The sequence below is a fragment of the Chaetodon auriga genome, chromosome 23, assembly GCF_051107435.1.
Source record: "Chaetodon auriga isolate fChaAug3 chromosome 23, fChaAug3.hap1, whole genome shotgun sequence".
NCBI lineage: Eukaryota > Metazoa > Chordata > Actinopteri > Chaetodontiformes > Chaetodontidae > Chaetodon > Chaetodon auriga.
Window position 1 is genome coordinate 17,710,014 of NC_135096.1, and position 17,189 is coordinate 17,727,202.

Below are 17,189 nucleotides of genomic sequence, written 5' to 3' on the forward strand. Positions count from 1 at the left end.
CGTTTAAGCACTCGTGACACATCAGTGATACAATAATATGATAATAAAACTGATAATAAAAATGAAAATAAAAAAGGAGCCGTTATGATAAACTTTGTTCTCAGAGATTGAAAAAAAATTCATTGCTGCCACTTTAGTTTGTCTGAAGGTTAATTTTTATCTCCCAGTTCAAAAATCACGCTGCCTCTGTGGACTTTGGGCTCCTTATCAAGTTTCAGCGTTATTGTCATTATAACACAGAATAATACACTAAAAATGCAGTTGGAGCTCCTCCACACTGAACTCACAGAACATGGATAAAAACAGATTCAGATATTTTAAATTACAAGAGAATAAAACATTAAAACAGAACAAAGCAAATAAAAATAACTCCAAAGAAATTACTTAAGTAAAACTAAGTTCTCTTCATAAGGAAGATACAGTTACATATATACAGTACATATATAAATATACATACACATAGACACAGATACATACATATGCATATTTACATCCAAAAACATTGTGCAATATCAGTGGAATATGCAAGTTATAGTGGAAAATCTGAGACAGTGGAAATGAGGACAGTGCAAAGATTACAAAAGATAAAAACTTTATTGAGCTGACAGCAGGGAAATTAAGTTGTTACAGACAGCAGTACGAGTAGAAAAGGAGTAAATACACTATAAAAAGGATACAAAGTAAAATCAACTACATATGTGAGCATTATATTCAACAAGAGTGTAAAAACATATTATAAAATATTGGCATGAGAAGGATGACTCAGTTTCTCAATGGACAGTTTTTGAATTGCACATGGGTAAGAAAATATATAACACAGGAGAAAAAAACATTGCTCAAGATACTTGCACAGATGTAGCGGACATGAGCAAACATGATGTGGTGTGAAACAGCATCAGCACTGTGCCATGTGAACAGCTGACTACCACATACTGTGAATATCCAGAATCATTCAGGCGTAACGAAACTTTCAGTCATGTTCAATTTACTGAAAATTACAGAAACTGAAACTTCCTGTCAGATTCCCTCAGTGTGTGTCAGTGGATGTAAATAGTCGTCCAGCCATCAAGTGTGTGCTGGCTGCTCGTCACTTCACTGTGGCTTCATGGCGCCATCTAGTAGACTGATAGAAGTACAGCAGCTCGGCCTCACACTGCTGTCTGACTGCTTTCAGCTGACACTGATATGAAAGACCAGATAACAGCCAATCAGAGGAGGAGCAGCTGATATTTGGACAGAGAAACCATGAAAGGATGATTTCAGCTGATGTGCACATGAATGATTTGTGTTTCCTCTCCAGATCAAAGTGTGTGTGAGCTGACGTGAGTTCAGCAGCATGAATCGGTGTGAGGACAGAGAGGAGGGAGTCCGTCCCTCTAAAACCAGTCTGTGTGGGGACGATGACGGCCAGACCGACGCTCAGAGGTGAGACCAGGATCTCTAACTGTCCAGGACTTGTCTCCATGTCAGAGCACTCGAATCTCTCCACCATCATTATTCACACTCAAAGCTCTGTGTGTGTTGTGTTGAAGGCCAGAGCAGCAGGACCCACCAGACTCTGCTGGACCTGGACCTGAACCCAGCTGTGTGTCCCTCAAGAGTGACCAGTCAATGGATGGCCTCTTTCATTTTAAACAGCAACATGTCTCTAACAGACAGTAAGTTGTTCTCAGTATTAAACTTGTGTTGGACAGTTTGACCTGAAATGTCCATATTTCTCCTCATGTTGTCCACTGCTGATGTTTGTCCTCATTAAATCCAGTCTGACCAGTTGTTATTATAATGTTCATGTTCCCCTAGAATGATAATGAAGGTTTGAGCAAAATTAGTATTAAAGGACATTTGTCCAGTCTGTCCCTAAACAGCACTGACATGTCCACAAGTGCACACTGAAAGCTGACGGTGGTCTTCCTGTGTGTCTGACAGGATCTATGGCAGGCAAACCTCTGCTGAACCTGGACCTGGACCCAGCTGTGTGTCCTTCAGGAGCGACCAGTCAATGGATGGCCTCTTTCATTTTAAACAGCAACATGTCTCTGACAGACAGTAAGTTGTTCTCAGTATTGAAATCATGTTGGACAGGATGACCTTTATTTTCAGCATTGTTCCTCTTAACATTCATTTCATATATAGTGAGAGCTGCCCAGTGTAACCAGTCTTCAACTCTTGACTTCAGTTTAACATTTTCTCCACACACATTCTGACTGATGACTTCATGAATATACAGCAGAGATTTCATTGGCATCTGATGCAGAGTAGGGTGTTATGGATAACTAAAGGCTGCAGAAACAAAGAGACAAAGCTCAAAAATGTACAAATACATGTTGTCCAAGTACAAAAGAAACAGCCAGAACAACTTCGATGAGCAACACCTGTACCTGTTTGCCTACCTTCACTTTAATGTCAGTGGAAACCATCTGATTCAATGTTGGAATCAACACTTCAGCTCAAAGGACCTTCAGCTTGTCTTTGTCTCCGTGTGGACGGACATGATGTGAGCTAATTCTTCATGATTCCTCCACAGAGTCCACCAGGAGAGCTCAGAGGTTCCCAGTGCTCAGTCTGCCCAGCAGCATCAGACTCACCTGGACTCCATGTTTATGGTCTGTACATGTACAACAGCTGCTTTCACATCTGTCCTGTTCACAATAATCTCCACGCTGCACTTTTTCGACCAGTGGACCGTCAGTCTGTCCAACATGGATCTGATGTTTGCTTCCATCATTTCACTTTGTGTCATTCATATCATCTTCTGTTCCAGCTGCTGGAGGAGAACATTGTCTCTTTTGTGAGGAACGAGCTGAAGAAGATCAAGACCGTTCTGAGTCCAGATTACCCAGAATGCTCAGAGAGTCAGGGGGAGGATGAGGAGGTGTTGGATGGTGAGGATGAGGAGCAGAGGAGGAGCAGCAGAGAGGCATTTCTGAAGATCACGTTGCACTTCCTGAGGAGAATGAAGGAGGAGGAGCTGGCTGAGCGTCTGCAGAGCAGTAAGAGGATTTCTCTAAAGGTTTAACTGCTGGATCAGTGGAACATTCACTGTCTCTCAACAGATGGACCAAAATATGTTTATATTTGTATTTTTTAGGGGAATTAAATAGTCATGTACTTGTACCATGAATCACTTACTGATCTTATTTGTTGTGTATTCATTCAGGAAGTCCTGCTCCACTTTATCAAGGTAAACTGAAATCTAACCTGAAGGAGAAGTTCCAGTGTGTGTTTGAGGGGATCGCTAAAGCAGGAAAGCGGACCCTCCTGAATCAGATCTACACAGAGCTCTTCATCACAGAGGGAGGGACTGGACAGGTCAATGAAGAACATGAGGTCAGACAGATTGAAACAGCATCCAGGAAACCACACGGACCAGAAACCACAATCAGATGTGAAGACATCTTTAAACCACCTGGACGAGATGAACCAATCAGAACAGTGGTGACAAAGGGAGTGGCTGGCATCGGGAAGACGGTCTTAACACAGAAGTTCACTCTGGACTGGGCTGAAGACAAAGCCCACCAGGACATACAGTTCATGTTTCCGTTCACTTTCAGAGAGCTGAACGTGCTGAGAGAGAAAAAGTTCAGCTTGGTGGAACTTGTTCATCACTTCTTTCCTGAAACCAGAGAAGCAGGAATCTGCAGGTTTGAAGAGTTCAGGGTTTTGTTCATCCTTGACGGTCTGGATGAGTGTCGACTTCCTCTGGACTTCCACAGCAATGAGATCCTGACTGATGCTACAAAGTCCACCTCAGTGAATGTGCTGCTGACAAACCTCATCAGGAGGAACCTGCTTCCCTCCGCTCGCCTCTGGATAACCACACGACCTGCAGCAGCCAATCAGATCCCTCCTGAGTGTGTTGACATGGTGACAGAGATCAGAGGGTTCAGTGATCAACAGAAGGAGGAGTACTTCAGGAAGAGATTGAGAGATGAGGGGCAGGCCAACAGAATCATCTTCCACATCAGGACATCACGAAGCCTCCACATCATGTGCCACATCCCGATCTTCTGCTGGATCACTGCTACAGTTCTGGAGGATGTGATGAAGACCAGAGAGGAAGGAGAGCTGCCCAAGACCCTGACTGAGATGTACATCCACTTCCTGCTGGTTCAGTTGAAGCTGAAGAACATCAAGTATGATGGAGGAGCTGAGTCAGATCCACAGTGGACTCCAAGGAGCAAGGAGATGATTGAGTCTCTGGGAAAACTGGCTTTTGAGCAGCTGCAGAAAGGAAACCTGATCTTCTACGAATCAGACCTGACAGAGTGTGGCATCGATATCAGAGCAGCCTCAGTGTACTCAGGAGTGTTCACACAGATCTTCAAAGAGGAGAGAGGACTGTACCAGGACAAGGTCTTCTGCTTCATCCATCTGAGTGTTCAGGAGTTTCTGGCTGCTCTTCATGTCCATCTGACCTTCATCAAGTCTGGAGTCAATCTGATGTCAGAAGAACAAACAACCTACCACGAATATGCAGAGACACACTTCTACCAGAGTGCAGTGGACAAGGCCTTACAGAGTCCAAATGGACACCTGGACTTGTTCCTCCGATTCCTCCTGGGTCTTTCCCTGCGGACCAATCAGACTCTTCTACGAGGCCTGCTGACACAGACAGGAAGTGGCTCAAAAACCAGTCAGGAAACAGTCGAGTACATCAAGAAGAAGGTCGAGGAGACACCTTCTGCAGAGCGAAGCATCAATCTGTTCCACTGTCTGAATGAACTGAAGGATCGTTCTCTGGTGGATCAGATCCAACAGTCCTTGAGTTCAGGAAGACTCTCCACAGATAAACTGTCTCCTGCTCAGTGGTCAGCTCTGGTCTTCATCTTAATGTCATCAGAAAAAGATTTGGACGTATTTGACCTGAAGAAATTCTCTGCTTCAGAGGAGGCTCTTCTGAGGCTGCTGCCAGTGGTCAAAGCCTCCAACAAAGCTCTGTAAGTGGAATCTAGTCATTAATAAATGTTCTATCTTTTAACAAGAGAAAAATAAATAATTCCTTCCTTGTTTCCTTCCTGTTGTGTCTCCAGATTAACTGACTGTCACCTCTCGGAGAGAAGCTGTGAAGTTCTGTCCTCAGTCCTCAGATCCCAGTCCTCCAGTCTGAGAGAGCTGGACCTGAGTAACAACAACCTGCAGGATTCAGGAGTGAAGCTGCTGTCTGCTGGATTACAGAGTCCAAACTGTGCACTGGAGGTTCTCAGGTCCGAGAAGTTACTGTTTGTTTTAAAGGATATAAGTTATTTCTCTGCATTTTCAGATTTAAAAAATCTCACAAATTCAAGTTTGTGGATGTGTCATTAAGTTTTGTCATCATTGAAATATCATGTTTATGTGTAATTAAAATTGTGCAGGAACATTTTCACGGGTGAGGTTTCACATGAGTCACTAAATTCGATGAATTTACTATTTATCAGTGTTGAGCAAACAGGAGTCCACAGTTCACCTGATGGACTTCACACTTGATGGTTGTGTTGCTGAAGACCTGAGGAAGTGCAGCATTGAGTGTTAAGTGGTTTGAATAAGGTATAACAGAAGTTAGAGAGAGAATTACTACATTTTAATTGAAAGTTTCTATTTTAAACAGTGCACCTTTTCTATCCTTTGTGGAACTGGTTCAGTGGCCCAGGAAACTCACAGACCAGTTGCATGTGCTGGAAAACATCTCGCGTGATGCTACTCAGCCAATCAGATCTCTGCATTTTGAGAGCAAAGATTTGACGGACACAGCAGGACCCTCACGTGGTCTGACGTGTGTTGTTCCGTGTTTGCAGGCTGTCAGGCTGTCTGATCACAGAGGAAGGCTGTGCTTCTCTGGCCTCAGCTCTGACCTCCAACCCCTCCCATCTGAGAGAGCTGGACCTGAGCTACAATCATCCAGGAGATGCAGGAGTGAAGCTGCTGTCTGCTGCACTGGAGGATCCTCACTGCAGCCTGGACACTCTCAGGTATGAAGAGGCTGCTGCAGCCACAGTCAGTCAGTGTGAAAGAGGAGGAAGAGCTGGAAACATGTTGAGGCAGCAGGGAGAAGCAGGCCAGATCAACATGTGTTTGTGTGTGTGAGAGTGATGTAACGTCCATGTTCGCATGCTGAAAGAGGAGGTGCTGCTCTGACCTTCCTCCTCCTTTCAGGGTGGAGCCTGCTGGAGTCCGATGGTTGAGACCAGGTCTGAGGAAGTGTAAGTGTGTCTTTGATTTGACTGATGAAAACAAAGCAGAGCACATTCAGCCATCTTCAAACTGTGACATCACTCATTCAAATCATCATCAAGCTGTGGATCAATGAGCAGATGATGGATCAATAACTGCAGCTGTTTTCTTCTTCTCTCTGTCAGATTTTTGTGAACTCACAATCGACACAAACACAGTGAACAGAAGCATCAAACTGTCTGACAACAACAGGACGATGGCACTGGTGAAGGAGCGTCAGTCATATCCTGATCATCCAGACAGGTTTGACTGGTGGCCTCAGCTGCTGTGCTCAACTGGTGTGACTGGTCGCTGTTACTGGGAGGTCGAGTCAAAAGGAGGATTTTCAGTATCAGTGAATTACAGAGGAATCAGAAGGAAAGGAGACAGTGAAGCATGCGTGTTTGGTTTGAATGATAAGTCCTGGAGTCTGCACTGCTCTGATGATGGCCGTGACACTGTCCGTCACAATAACAAAATAACATCCATCTCCTCCTCCTCCTCCTCCTCCTCCTCCTCCTCCTCCATCTCTCACAGAGTAGGAGTGTATGTGGACTATCCTGCTGGCACTCTGTCCTTCTACAGAGTCTCCTCTGACTCACTGATCCACCTCCACACTTTCAACACCACATTCACTGAACCTGTTTATCCTGGCGTTGGGCTCAGGATCTGGTCCTGGGTTGGTTCTTCAGTGTCTCTGTGTCCTCTAGAAGACATAACAGGAACAACGACACAATGAGTCTGTTTTGCAGTCAGTCTGTCTGTTGAAGTGAATGTTTCTCACAGTGACGTGATGTTATATGAACAGGCATCTTTTCTTGAAACTCATGATGACGGTACACCCCAGGTCCTCTCTGTCCATAACCTTTGACCTCTGCAGACAATAAGTGCCTCAGTGTGTGATCCACGTGATGCAGTCGACCACAAAGTCTGACTGTTATTCCTGTAATTGTTGGCAGATTCCAGATCCAAATGTCACCTTCAGGAACAGACAGAGGTTATTTAGTGTTTCATACAAGCTTAATTGTATTTAAACTGCCAACAGTCACCATGACTGTGAAGATGATTTGTCTATTGTCATGACGAGACTCTGGAGGCTTCAACCTCACAAAAACTTCAACACAAAACAAAATCAAAACAACGTGAAATGACAAATAATTTCTCCTTTTATTTCATACACCAAGGTTGGTTTGAATGCACAATGTACAGTGTAAATGCTTCTGTTAATATCACTGTCGTCACAGGTTTATTATTGTGTATTTTGTGCTTTCAGTCAGATGTGTTGCTTGGTCTTCGCAGCAGGAATCGGGACCATATTTCCTGTCAAAACACAAAATGTCTTTCAAGCGGAAATTCAACTCACTCCTTTTGTATTTGTGAATAAATTAATGGAATGAAATATAATATTGTCAGTCGTTCAGGCTACAGGAATAAAACGGCAGTGAGCGGATGTGGTACGGGTCGAAGAAGAAGTGGTAGAGTCATACCTTCCGCTACTTGGCTGAAGGATAAAGTTTAGTTTCACTTTCGTGACTGCTGTGGCGCAGCTGATTTTGTCTATTTCATCCTCCGGCTGAAGGTAATGAAGCAACGTTGAAATGTCCGAATCGTTAGCACAAGCTGTCGTTAGCTTAGTTACGCTGGAAACAGTAAAAACCTGAAGCTCCGTTGACTCTTTCTTCAGACTGACAACTTTTGCGTGTAAGTCGCCACGAACGCGGCGAAACAACAAGCGCCGTTAAAACTATCCGCCATGTTGTGTCGCTGTTTGGGAGCGTAAACGCTGGAATAAGGGCAGAAGTAGAGTGAGCTGGTCCTCATGTGTTGAACAGAGAGTCGTTCTTACTGTGTATCACCTGTTATTATTATCTAAAGGCAGCTTTTCTTGCCTGAATCAGCCTGTTGACGAGCCGCCGCTCTCACGCCGTCTGAGCCTCTGAGGGCGGCCTCGCTCGCAGTGTGCCAACTTAACGACTTTATCGCGATATTTAGAGCGTATTCAGACCCCTTTGGCGACTCTTTTTCAAAAAAAAAAGCGGATTTTTCTGTGTTATTGGAGACTTTTGGAGACTGTGACGTGAAAGCACGTATCGTCCGGACTCTTTGGCCCTCCGGGTCCGTTGGGCCGAAGAGGTTCCTCTCCGCTGCAGCAGAGCAGTAGATGTTTACCCTCCGCGTCCAGACTGTGAATGAACCGCGCATGCGCGAAGCCGCCCCTGTGACCCAGGGCCGGATGTAAATGTGAAATTTTCTTTGTGTTCATTTGTAATTTTAAACATATTTAGATCATCATTCAGTCTTTTATTGGCACTTGATCCATTTCAGGACATTGTTGATCGATATGCATAGATGTATATTCAAAATTCAGCAGTGATAGAAAGTAAGTACATTTACTCAAGTACTGTACTTGAGTACAGTTATCAGGTACTTGTGCTTTACTTACAGTCAAAGGAGACATTTTACCGCTGAACAAGTACTTTTACTGCTGATACCATAACTGCATGAGCTGATAATGCTTAGTCAGGACCTCGACTTGGATTGGAATATTTGTACATTGTCGCAGCTGCAGTTTCATGGCGCCATCTAGTGGACTGATCGAAGTACGCAGCTCGGCCTCACACTGCTGTCTGACTCCATTCAGCTGACACTGATATGAAACTCAAGATAACAGCCAATCGGAGGAGGAGCAGCTGATATTTGGACAGGAGAAATGATGGAAAGGATGATTTCAGCTGATGTGCACATGAACGATTTGTGTTTCCTCTCCAGATCAAAGTGTGTGTGAGCTGACGTGAGTTCAGCAGCATGAATCGGTGTGAGGACAGAGAGGAGGGAGTCCGTCCCTCTAAAACCAGTCTGTGTGGGGACGATGACGGCCAGACCGACGCTCAGAGGTGAGACCAGGATCTCTAACTGTCCAGGACTTGTCTCCATGTCAGAGCACTCGAATCTCTCCACCATCATTATTCACACTCAAAGCTCTGTGTGTGTTGTGTTGAAGGCCAGAGCAGCAGGACCCACCAGACTCTGCTGGACCTGGACCTGAACCCAGCTGTGTGTCCCTCAAGAGTGACCAGTCAATGGATGGCCTCTTTCATTTTAAACAGCAACATGTCTCTAACAGACAGTAAGTTGTTCTCAGTATTAAACTTGTGTTGGACAGTTTGACCTGAAATGTCCATATTTCTCCTCATGTTGTCCACTGCTGATGTTTGTCCTCATTAAATCCAGTCTGACCAGTTGTTATTATAATGTTCATGTTCTCCTAGAATGATAATGAAGGTTTGAGCAAAATTAGTATTAAAGGACATTTGTCCAGTCTGTCCCTAAACAGCACTGACATGTCCACAAGTGGACACTGAAAGCTGACGGTGGTCTTCCTGTGTGTCTGACAGGATCTATGGCAGGCAAACCTCTGCTGAACCTGGACCTGGACCCAGCTGTGTGTCCTTCAGGAGCGACCAGTCAATGGATGGCCTCTTTCATTTTAAACAGCAACATGTCTCTGACAGACAGTAAGTTGTTCTCAGTATTGAAATCATGTTGGACAGGATGACCTTTATTTTCAGCATTGTTCCTCTTAACATTCATTTCATATATAGTGAGAGCTGCCCAGTGTAACCAGTCTTCAACTCTTGACTTCAGTTTAACATTTTCTCCACACACATTCTGACTGATGACTTCATGAATATACAGCAGAGATTTCATTGGCATCTGATGCAGAGTAGGGTGTTATGGATAACTAAAGGCTGCAGAAACAAAGAGACAAAGCTCAAAAATGTACAAATACATGTTGTCCAAGTACAAAAGAAACAGCCAGAACAACTTCGATGAGCAACACCTGTACCTGTTTGCCTACCTTCACTTTAATGTCAGTGGAAACCATCTGATTCAATGTTGGAATCAACACTTCAGCTCAAAGGACCTTCAGCTTGTCTTTGTCTCCGTGTGGACGGACATGATGTGAGCTAATTCTTCATGATTCCTCCACAGAGTCCACCAGGAGAGCTCAGAGGGTCCCAGTGCTCAGTCTGCCCAGCAGCATCAGACTCACCTGGACTCCATGTTTATGGTCTGTACATGTACAACAGCTGCTTTCACATCTGTCCTGTTCACAATAATCTCCACGCTGCACTTTTTCGACCAGTGGACCGTCAGTCTGTCCAACATGGATCTGATGTTTGCTTCCATCATTTCACTTTGTGTCATTCATATCATCTTCTGTTCCAGCTGCTGGAGGAGAACATTGTCTCTTTTGTGAGGAACGAGCTGAAGAAGATCAAGACCGTTCTGAGTTCAGATGACCCAGAATGCTCAGAGAGTCAGGGGGAGGATGAGGAGGTGTTGGACGGTGAGGATGAGGAGCAGAGGAGGAGCAGCAGAGAGGCATTTCTGAAGATCACGCTGCACTTCCTGAGGAGAATGAAGGAGGAGGAGCTGGCTGAGCGTCTGCAGAGCAGTAAGAGGATTTCTCTAAAGGTTTAACTGCTGGATCAGTGGAACATTCACTGAGTCTCAACAGATGGAGGGAAATGTGTATATTTTAGGACATTAAGTTGTCATCTGAACTTTATCAATCACTTATTGATCTTATTTGTTGTGTATTCATTCAGGAAGTCCTGCTCCAGGTTATCAAGGTAAACTGAAATCTAACCTGAAGGAGAAGTTCCAGTGTGTGTTTGAGGGGATCGCTAAAGCAGGAAAGCGGACCCTCCTGAATCAGATCTACACTGAGCTCTTCATCACAGAGGGAGGGACTGGACAGGTCAATGAAGAACATGAGGTCAGACAGATTGAAACAGCATCCAGGAAACCACACGGACCAGAAACCACAATCAGACATGAAGACATCTTTAAACCACCTGGACGAGATGAACCAATCAGAACAGTGATGACAAAGGGAGTGGCTGGCATCGGGAAGACGGTCTTAACACAGAAGTTCACTCTGGACTGGGCTGAAGACAAAGCCCACCAGGACATACAGTTCATGTTTCCGTTCACTTTCAGAGAGCTGAACGTGCTGAGAGAGAAAAAGTTCAGCTTGGTGGAACTTGTTCATCACTTCTTTCCTGAAACCAGAGAAGCAGGAATCTGCAGGTTTGAAGAGTTCAGGGTTTTGTTCATCCTTGACGGTCTGGATGAGTGTCGACTTCCTCTGGACTTCCACAGCAATGAGATCCTGACTGATGCTACAGAGTCCACCTCAGTGGACGTGCTGCTGACAAACCTCATCAGGGGGAGACTGCTTCCCTCCGCTCGCCTCTGGATAACCACACGACCTGCAGCAGCCAATCAGATCCCTCCTGAGTGTGTTGACATGGTGACAGAGATCAGAGGGTTCAGTGATCAACAGAAGGAGGAGTACTTCAGGAAGAGGTTCAGAGACAAGAAGCAGGCCAACAGAATCATCTCCCACATCAAGACATCAGAAAGCCTCCACATCATGTGCCACATCCCGATCTTCTGCTGGATCACTGCTACAGTTCTGGAGGATGTGATGAAGACCAGAGACGAAGGAGAGCTGCCCAAGACCCTGACTGAGATGTACATCCACTTCCTGGTGGTTCAGTCCAAACTGAAGAACATGAAGTATGATGGAGGAGCTGAGTCAGATCCTCAGTGGACTCCAGAGACCAAGGAGATGATTGAGTCTCTGGGAAAACTGGCCTTTGAGCAGCTGCAGAAAGGAAACCTGATCTTCTACGAATCAGACCTGACAGAGTGTGCCATCGATATCAGAGCAGCCTCAGTGTACTCAGGAGTGCTCACACTGATCTTCAAAGAGGAGAGAGGACTGTACCAGGACAAGGTCTTCTGCTTCATCCATCTGAGTGTTCAGGAGTTTCTGGCTGCTCTTCATGTCCATCTGACCTTCATCGAGTCTGGAGTCGATCTGCTGTCAGAAGAACAAACAACCTACCACGAATCTGCAGAGACACACTTCTACCAGAGTGCAGTGGACAAGGCCTTACAGAGTCCAAATGGACACCTGGACTTGTTCCTCCGATTCCTCCTGGGTCTTTCCCTGCAGACCAATCAGACTCTCCTACAAGGCCTGCTGACACAGACAAGAAGTGGCTCAAAAACCAGTCAGGAAACAGTCAAGTACATCAAGAAGAAGGTCGAGGAGACACCTTCTGCAGAGCGAAGCATCAATCTGTTCCACTGTCTGAATGAACTGAAGGATCGTTCTCTGGTGGATCAGATCCAACAGTCCTTGAGTTCAGGAAGTCTCTCCACAGATAAACTGTCTCCTGCTCAGTGGTCAGCTCTGGTCTTCATCTTAATGTCATCAGAAAAAGATCTGGATGTGTTTGACCTGAAGAAATTCTCTGCTTCAGAGGAGGCTCTTCTGAGGCTGCTGCCAGTGGTCAAAGCCTCCAACAAAGCTCTGTAAGTGGAATCTAGTCATTAATAAATGTTCTATCTTTTAACAAGAGAAAAATAAATAATTCCTTCCTTGTTTCCTTCCTGTTGTGTCTCCAGATTAACTGACTGTCACCTCTCGGAGAGAAGCTGTGAAGTTCTGTCCTCAGTCCTCAGATCCCAGTCCTCCAGTCTGAGAGAGCTGGACCTGAGTGACAACAACCTGCAGGATTCAGGAGTGAAGCTGCTGTCTGCTGGACTGCAGAGTCCACACTGTGCACTGGAAACTCTCAGGTCAGAATTCAACTGATGACCATTGAATACTTGATTTACATGAGAGGATACACAGCTGACGTGAAGGACTGTGTTTCATAATAGGATTGGTCAAAGGGCATGTTAGCAGGCTGATGTTAGCATATAGCTCAAAGCACTGCTGTACGTAAGTATGGCCTCACAGAACTGCTAGTATGACTGTGGACTCATTACCATTTAGATCACAAAGACATGGACACTGTTAACTCCCTGAATCAGCCACTGAGTGAATTAACTTATTTGGAGACAGTTTCTTCTTGTATTTGACGGACACAGCAGGACCCTCACGTGGTCTGACGTGTGTTGTTCCGTGTTTTCAGGCTGTCAGGCTGTCTGATCACAGAGGAAGGCTGTGCTTCTCTGGCCTCAGCTCTGACCTCCAACCCCTCCCATCTGAGAGAGCTGGACCTGAGCTACAATCATCCAGGAGATGCAGGAGTGAAGCTGCTGTCTGCTGCACTGGAGGATCCTCACTGCAGCCTGGACACTCTCAGGTATGAAGAGGCTGCTGCAGCCACAGTCAGTCAGTGTGAAAGAGGAGGAAGAGCTGGAAACATGTTGAGGCAGCAGGGAGAAGCAGGCCGGATCAACATGTGTTTGTGTGTGTGAGAGTGATGTAACGTCCATGTTCGCATGCTGAAAGAGGAGGTGCTGCTCTGACCTTCCTCCTCCTTTCAGGGTGGAGCCTGCTGGAGTCCGATGGTTGAGACCAGGTCTGAGGAAGTGTAAGTGTGTCTTTAATTTGACTGATGAAAACAAAGCAGAGCACATTCAGCCATCTTCAAACTGTGACATCACTCATTCAAATCATCATCAAACTGTCCATCAATCAACAGATGATGGATCAATAACTGCAGCTGTTTTCTTCTTCTCTCTGTCAGATTTTTGTGAACTCTCAATCGACACAAACACAGTGAACAGAAGCATCAAACTGTCTGACAACAACAGGACGATGACACTGGTGAAGGAGCATCAGTCATATCCTGATCATCCAGACAGGTTTGACCACTGGACTCAGCTGCTGTGCTCAACTGGTGTGACTGGTCGTTGTTCCTGGGAGGTGGAGTGGACAGGAAGAGTTTTTCTCTCAGTGGCTTACAGAGGAATCAGAAGGAAAGGAGACAGTGAGGACGGTTTGTTTGGACTGAACCATCAGTCCTGGAGTCTGATCTGCTCTGATGAAGGTGCTCATTACTCTGTCAGTCACAATAACAGAATAACACCCATCTCCTCCTCCTCCTCCTCCTCCATCTCTGACAGAGTAGGAGTGTATGTGGACTGTCCTGCTGGCACTCTGTCCTTCTACAGAGTCTCCTCTGACTCACTGATCCACCTCCACACCTTCAACACCACATTCACTGAACCTGTTTATCCTGGCTTTGGGTTCTTGTTCAAGTCTGGTTCCTCAGTGTCTCTGTGTTCTCTGTAGGAGGAAGTTTCTCCTGTTAGAGAAGCATTCTGACTGCTGAACAGGTCAGCTGAGTCTGTACAGGATCACAGTTACAGTTACATCATTATTATAATCAACTATAACCAGCTATAATCAATGAATCGTTGAATTGTTTGTGCAAAATTATTGAAAGTATTCCTCATTTACGTTGTAATCTGTCACTTCCAGACCTTTCAGGATGGAAGTTATAATCACTATGTTGTGGAAATGCCCATAACTTCTTCCCTCTGGCTCTTGTTACAATAAAAGCTGAGTGTTTCTGTGAGTGTGCTGAATGTCTTTCTCAGGTCAGGACTAGAAGTCCACAGGTATGGTTTTTCTTCAAAACTCATCAAAATGTTGAATATCAGAGCCAATAGTCAAGCTGTGATGAATTTTGTCAGACAAATCTTATTTTCAAATCGTGAAATGCAGTTTTTCCAAATTTTGAATAGTAATTTTATCGTTTCAGCACTCAAAACTGACACATAGGCCTCACTTTTCAGTTTCCAATCCCTTGTTGCGTGTTAATCATTCTGCCTCCAACCTGATCAACCGCTAACTGGCACCCCTGTGCAAGAAGAACTTCGAATTTACGTGTCGCACCTGAAGGTGACACGCACGATGACGGCCCACGTTGCCGCCAGGGGGCGCGCTGACCTCATAGGTGAATGACGTGCCTGAACTGACGGAGCGTGGACGGGAAGGTGGACAACAGACGCTGATGTGAGTCAACCGAGAGGGAAAGGAGGGTCAAACCTGCCTGAGATACTGCCCAGGGCGACGAGAGGTTGAAATTAATCAATTTAAATTAAAAATCGTTTCAGACAGCGCGCGCATCACCTGTTGGAGCGTCACACCCACAAACGACGTTAGCTTCTGACGTTTCCTGTTGGTCCGTGTGGGAAGTTTGTGCGTCTGTGCAGAGATCCGCAATTTCAAGTAAGTTCAAGGTCTTGAAAATCAGTGGAAATATATGAAGGTTTCTGCAGAGGGAGGTAATTTGGAACAGCTGCATGAGTTCTTTGACGTGTCGTCATCACATCTGTATGTATGGTCACTTAATTATACAATATGACAAGTTAATTACAATAAGTTGCCCAATTTTTGCGGCAGGATGCCAAAAATGAGCTCTTTTTACATAAGAAATCATATTAATCTATAAAAGCAAATGATATTCTCCATCACTGTGTGGACTTTCTTTAGAAGAACAATCGTTCATCGAAGTGAAAACAGATCAGCTGCAGATATTCAGTTTGTATCACACTGGACTAAGAAAACAAGCAGATATTAAGAGATGTTTGGCATGAATGAATTCTCAGCAGGAAGGATGAAGTGGTGGAGGGAGGTGGAAATGTGGAGAAAGCAGGAGGAGGATGAGGAGGATGAAGAGCTGGTGGAGGTGCTGCTCCGAGGCAAAGCACCCTGGGGCTTCACCCTGAGGGGCGGCACCGAGCACCGAGAGCCCCTGGTCATCACAAAGGTACATTCATCATTTTTCATCTCAATTAGACTCATGGTGCAGAATTCACGGCCTGTCACCAGTGACATGTGGACCTCACCCCGTCCTCACCCCGTCCTCACCCCATCCTCACCCCGGGGACCTCAAACGTCTTCTGAGGAACCGGACACCACCCATGTGTGAGATATTCCACCTCAAAGTAAAAGTCTGAACTCTTATTACAGCGCTGTTGGTGAATGTGTGGATGATCGACACTGGTGACAGACAGTGTCTTTTGGAGCAGGAGCCATGAGCCTGCCAGCGTTCATGCTGTGTTCTACCTGCTCAGGTTATTCTTAAGTCCTGCTGGTGATGCTGCAGACAGCAGAGACCAGGAACCTTCTCCACCTGCTCTTAGTGCTGGTGTGGACTGCAGCGCACCACCGCCTACCTCAGGTTACAGGCGGTGCAGCGTTTAATTTTTAATCAGAGCTCAGGTTGCCGGCCGCCACAGGTGCTCCTGGATGAGGTAGCTCACCTTTCCGAGGTTGTTTGTTTTCTTGTTTTATTAGCTGGTTTTAATTCCCTCATCTGACACAACTTAGAACATCTCTGGCCGTGATTCGCCAAAGAGGCTTCCTCTGTTGTTCTACATGAAGTGTCTGAAGGAATGGCAGCACCCGGAGACATCTTCCCAACGACTGAAGCGGCATGTATGGCGTCCAGAGGATGGTGCCAGGGTGACAGCTATGTCGTTACCTGAATCAGAAAAGAGTATCCTCCGTATGGTGGCCACTTAGGGACATTTAAGACCCAGCTCTGTATCGTCAGTCTCAGTTTAATGTTTTAACCCTCAGTGCAGTTAAAGGTAACAACTGGCCATTAGATGAACTGCAGCTGTAGGTCATGTGGTTGTGCTGTGTGTGTGTGTGTGTGTGTGTGTGTGTGTGTGTGTGTGTGTGTGTGTGTGTGTGTGTTCAGGTGGAGGCGGGCAGCGTGGCGGCAGCAGTCTGTCTCCAGGCCGGTGATGAGATGGTGAGCGTGAACGCCGTTTCCCTCAGCGGTTCTCGTCAGGAGGCCATCTCTCTGGTGAAGAGCTCTCATAAGACCTTGACCCTGGTGGTCCGAAGGTACCGTTCACAGCAGATATTTGAGTTGGGGCCCCGCTGCAAAAGCTGTTTATGATGCCTTAGTTTCTCTTTGTCTTTCTTTATCTGAATTGGCAAAATTATCATTTCAATCAGAAGCTGTCTCATCAAAGAACAAGTCGAAAAGTGCCCTCTAGTGGTCACGTTGCACGGTGCAACTAACTGAACAGCCCCCGCCTCACCGTCTCTTTCTAAGCGTGTAGAAGAACCTGCATTGGCCTCAAAACGTGAAGGTCCTTCTCTGGAGTCAGTGCGTGGTTTGTCCGTTCTGGGCTCCTGTAGAAACGTGGCGGTGCAGCGTGGT

General features: G+C 45.7%; 1 protein-coding gene across 1 annotated transcript; it reads left to right on the top strand.

Annotated features, from left to right (window-relative positions):
- The first annotated feature begins 1,298 nt into the window (after positions 1-1,298).
- Positions 1,299-14,577, top strand: LOC143315676 (uncharacterized). Its single transcript, XM_076723001.1, has 19 exons — positions 1,299-1,425; positions 1,533-1,658; positions 1,927-2,046; positions 2,525-2,603; positions 2,762-2,990; positions 3,158-4,937; positions 5,031-5,204; positions 5,775-5,948; positions 6,133-6,179; positions 6,336-6,907; positions 9,207-9,316; positions 9,585-9,704; positions 10,183-10,261; positions 10,420-10,648; positions 10,803-12,582; positions 12,676-12,849; positions 13,188-13,361; positions 13,546-13,592; positions 13,749-14,577. Exons 1-19 carry the CDS (start codon positions 1,337-1,339, stop codon positions 14,294-14,296), a joined length of 6,651 nt encoding a protein of 2,216 aa, XP_076579116.1. The 5' UTR covers positions 1,299-1,336; the 3' UTR covers positions 14,297-14,577.
- The last annotated feature ends 2,612 nt before the right edge of the window (positions 14,578-17,189 follow it).

What these genes read in the sequence shown, in the direction of transcription:
- LOC143315676 (XM_076723001.1), top strand. Translation starts at nt 1,337, where the DNA reads ATGAATCGGTGTGAGGACAGAGAGGAGGGAGTCCGTCCCTCTAAAACC. An exon ending in CAACATGTCTCTGACAGACA is followed by an intron (nt 9,705 to 10,182) that starts GTAAGTTGTTCT and finishes ATTCCTCCACAG; the next exon opens with AGTCCACCAGGAGAGCTCAG. An exon ending in AAAGCCTCCAACAAAGCTCT is followed by an intron (nt 12,583 to 12,675) that starts GTAAGTGGAATC and finishes TTGTGTCTCCAG; the next exon opens with ATTAACTGACTGTCACCTCT.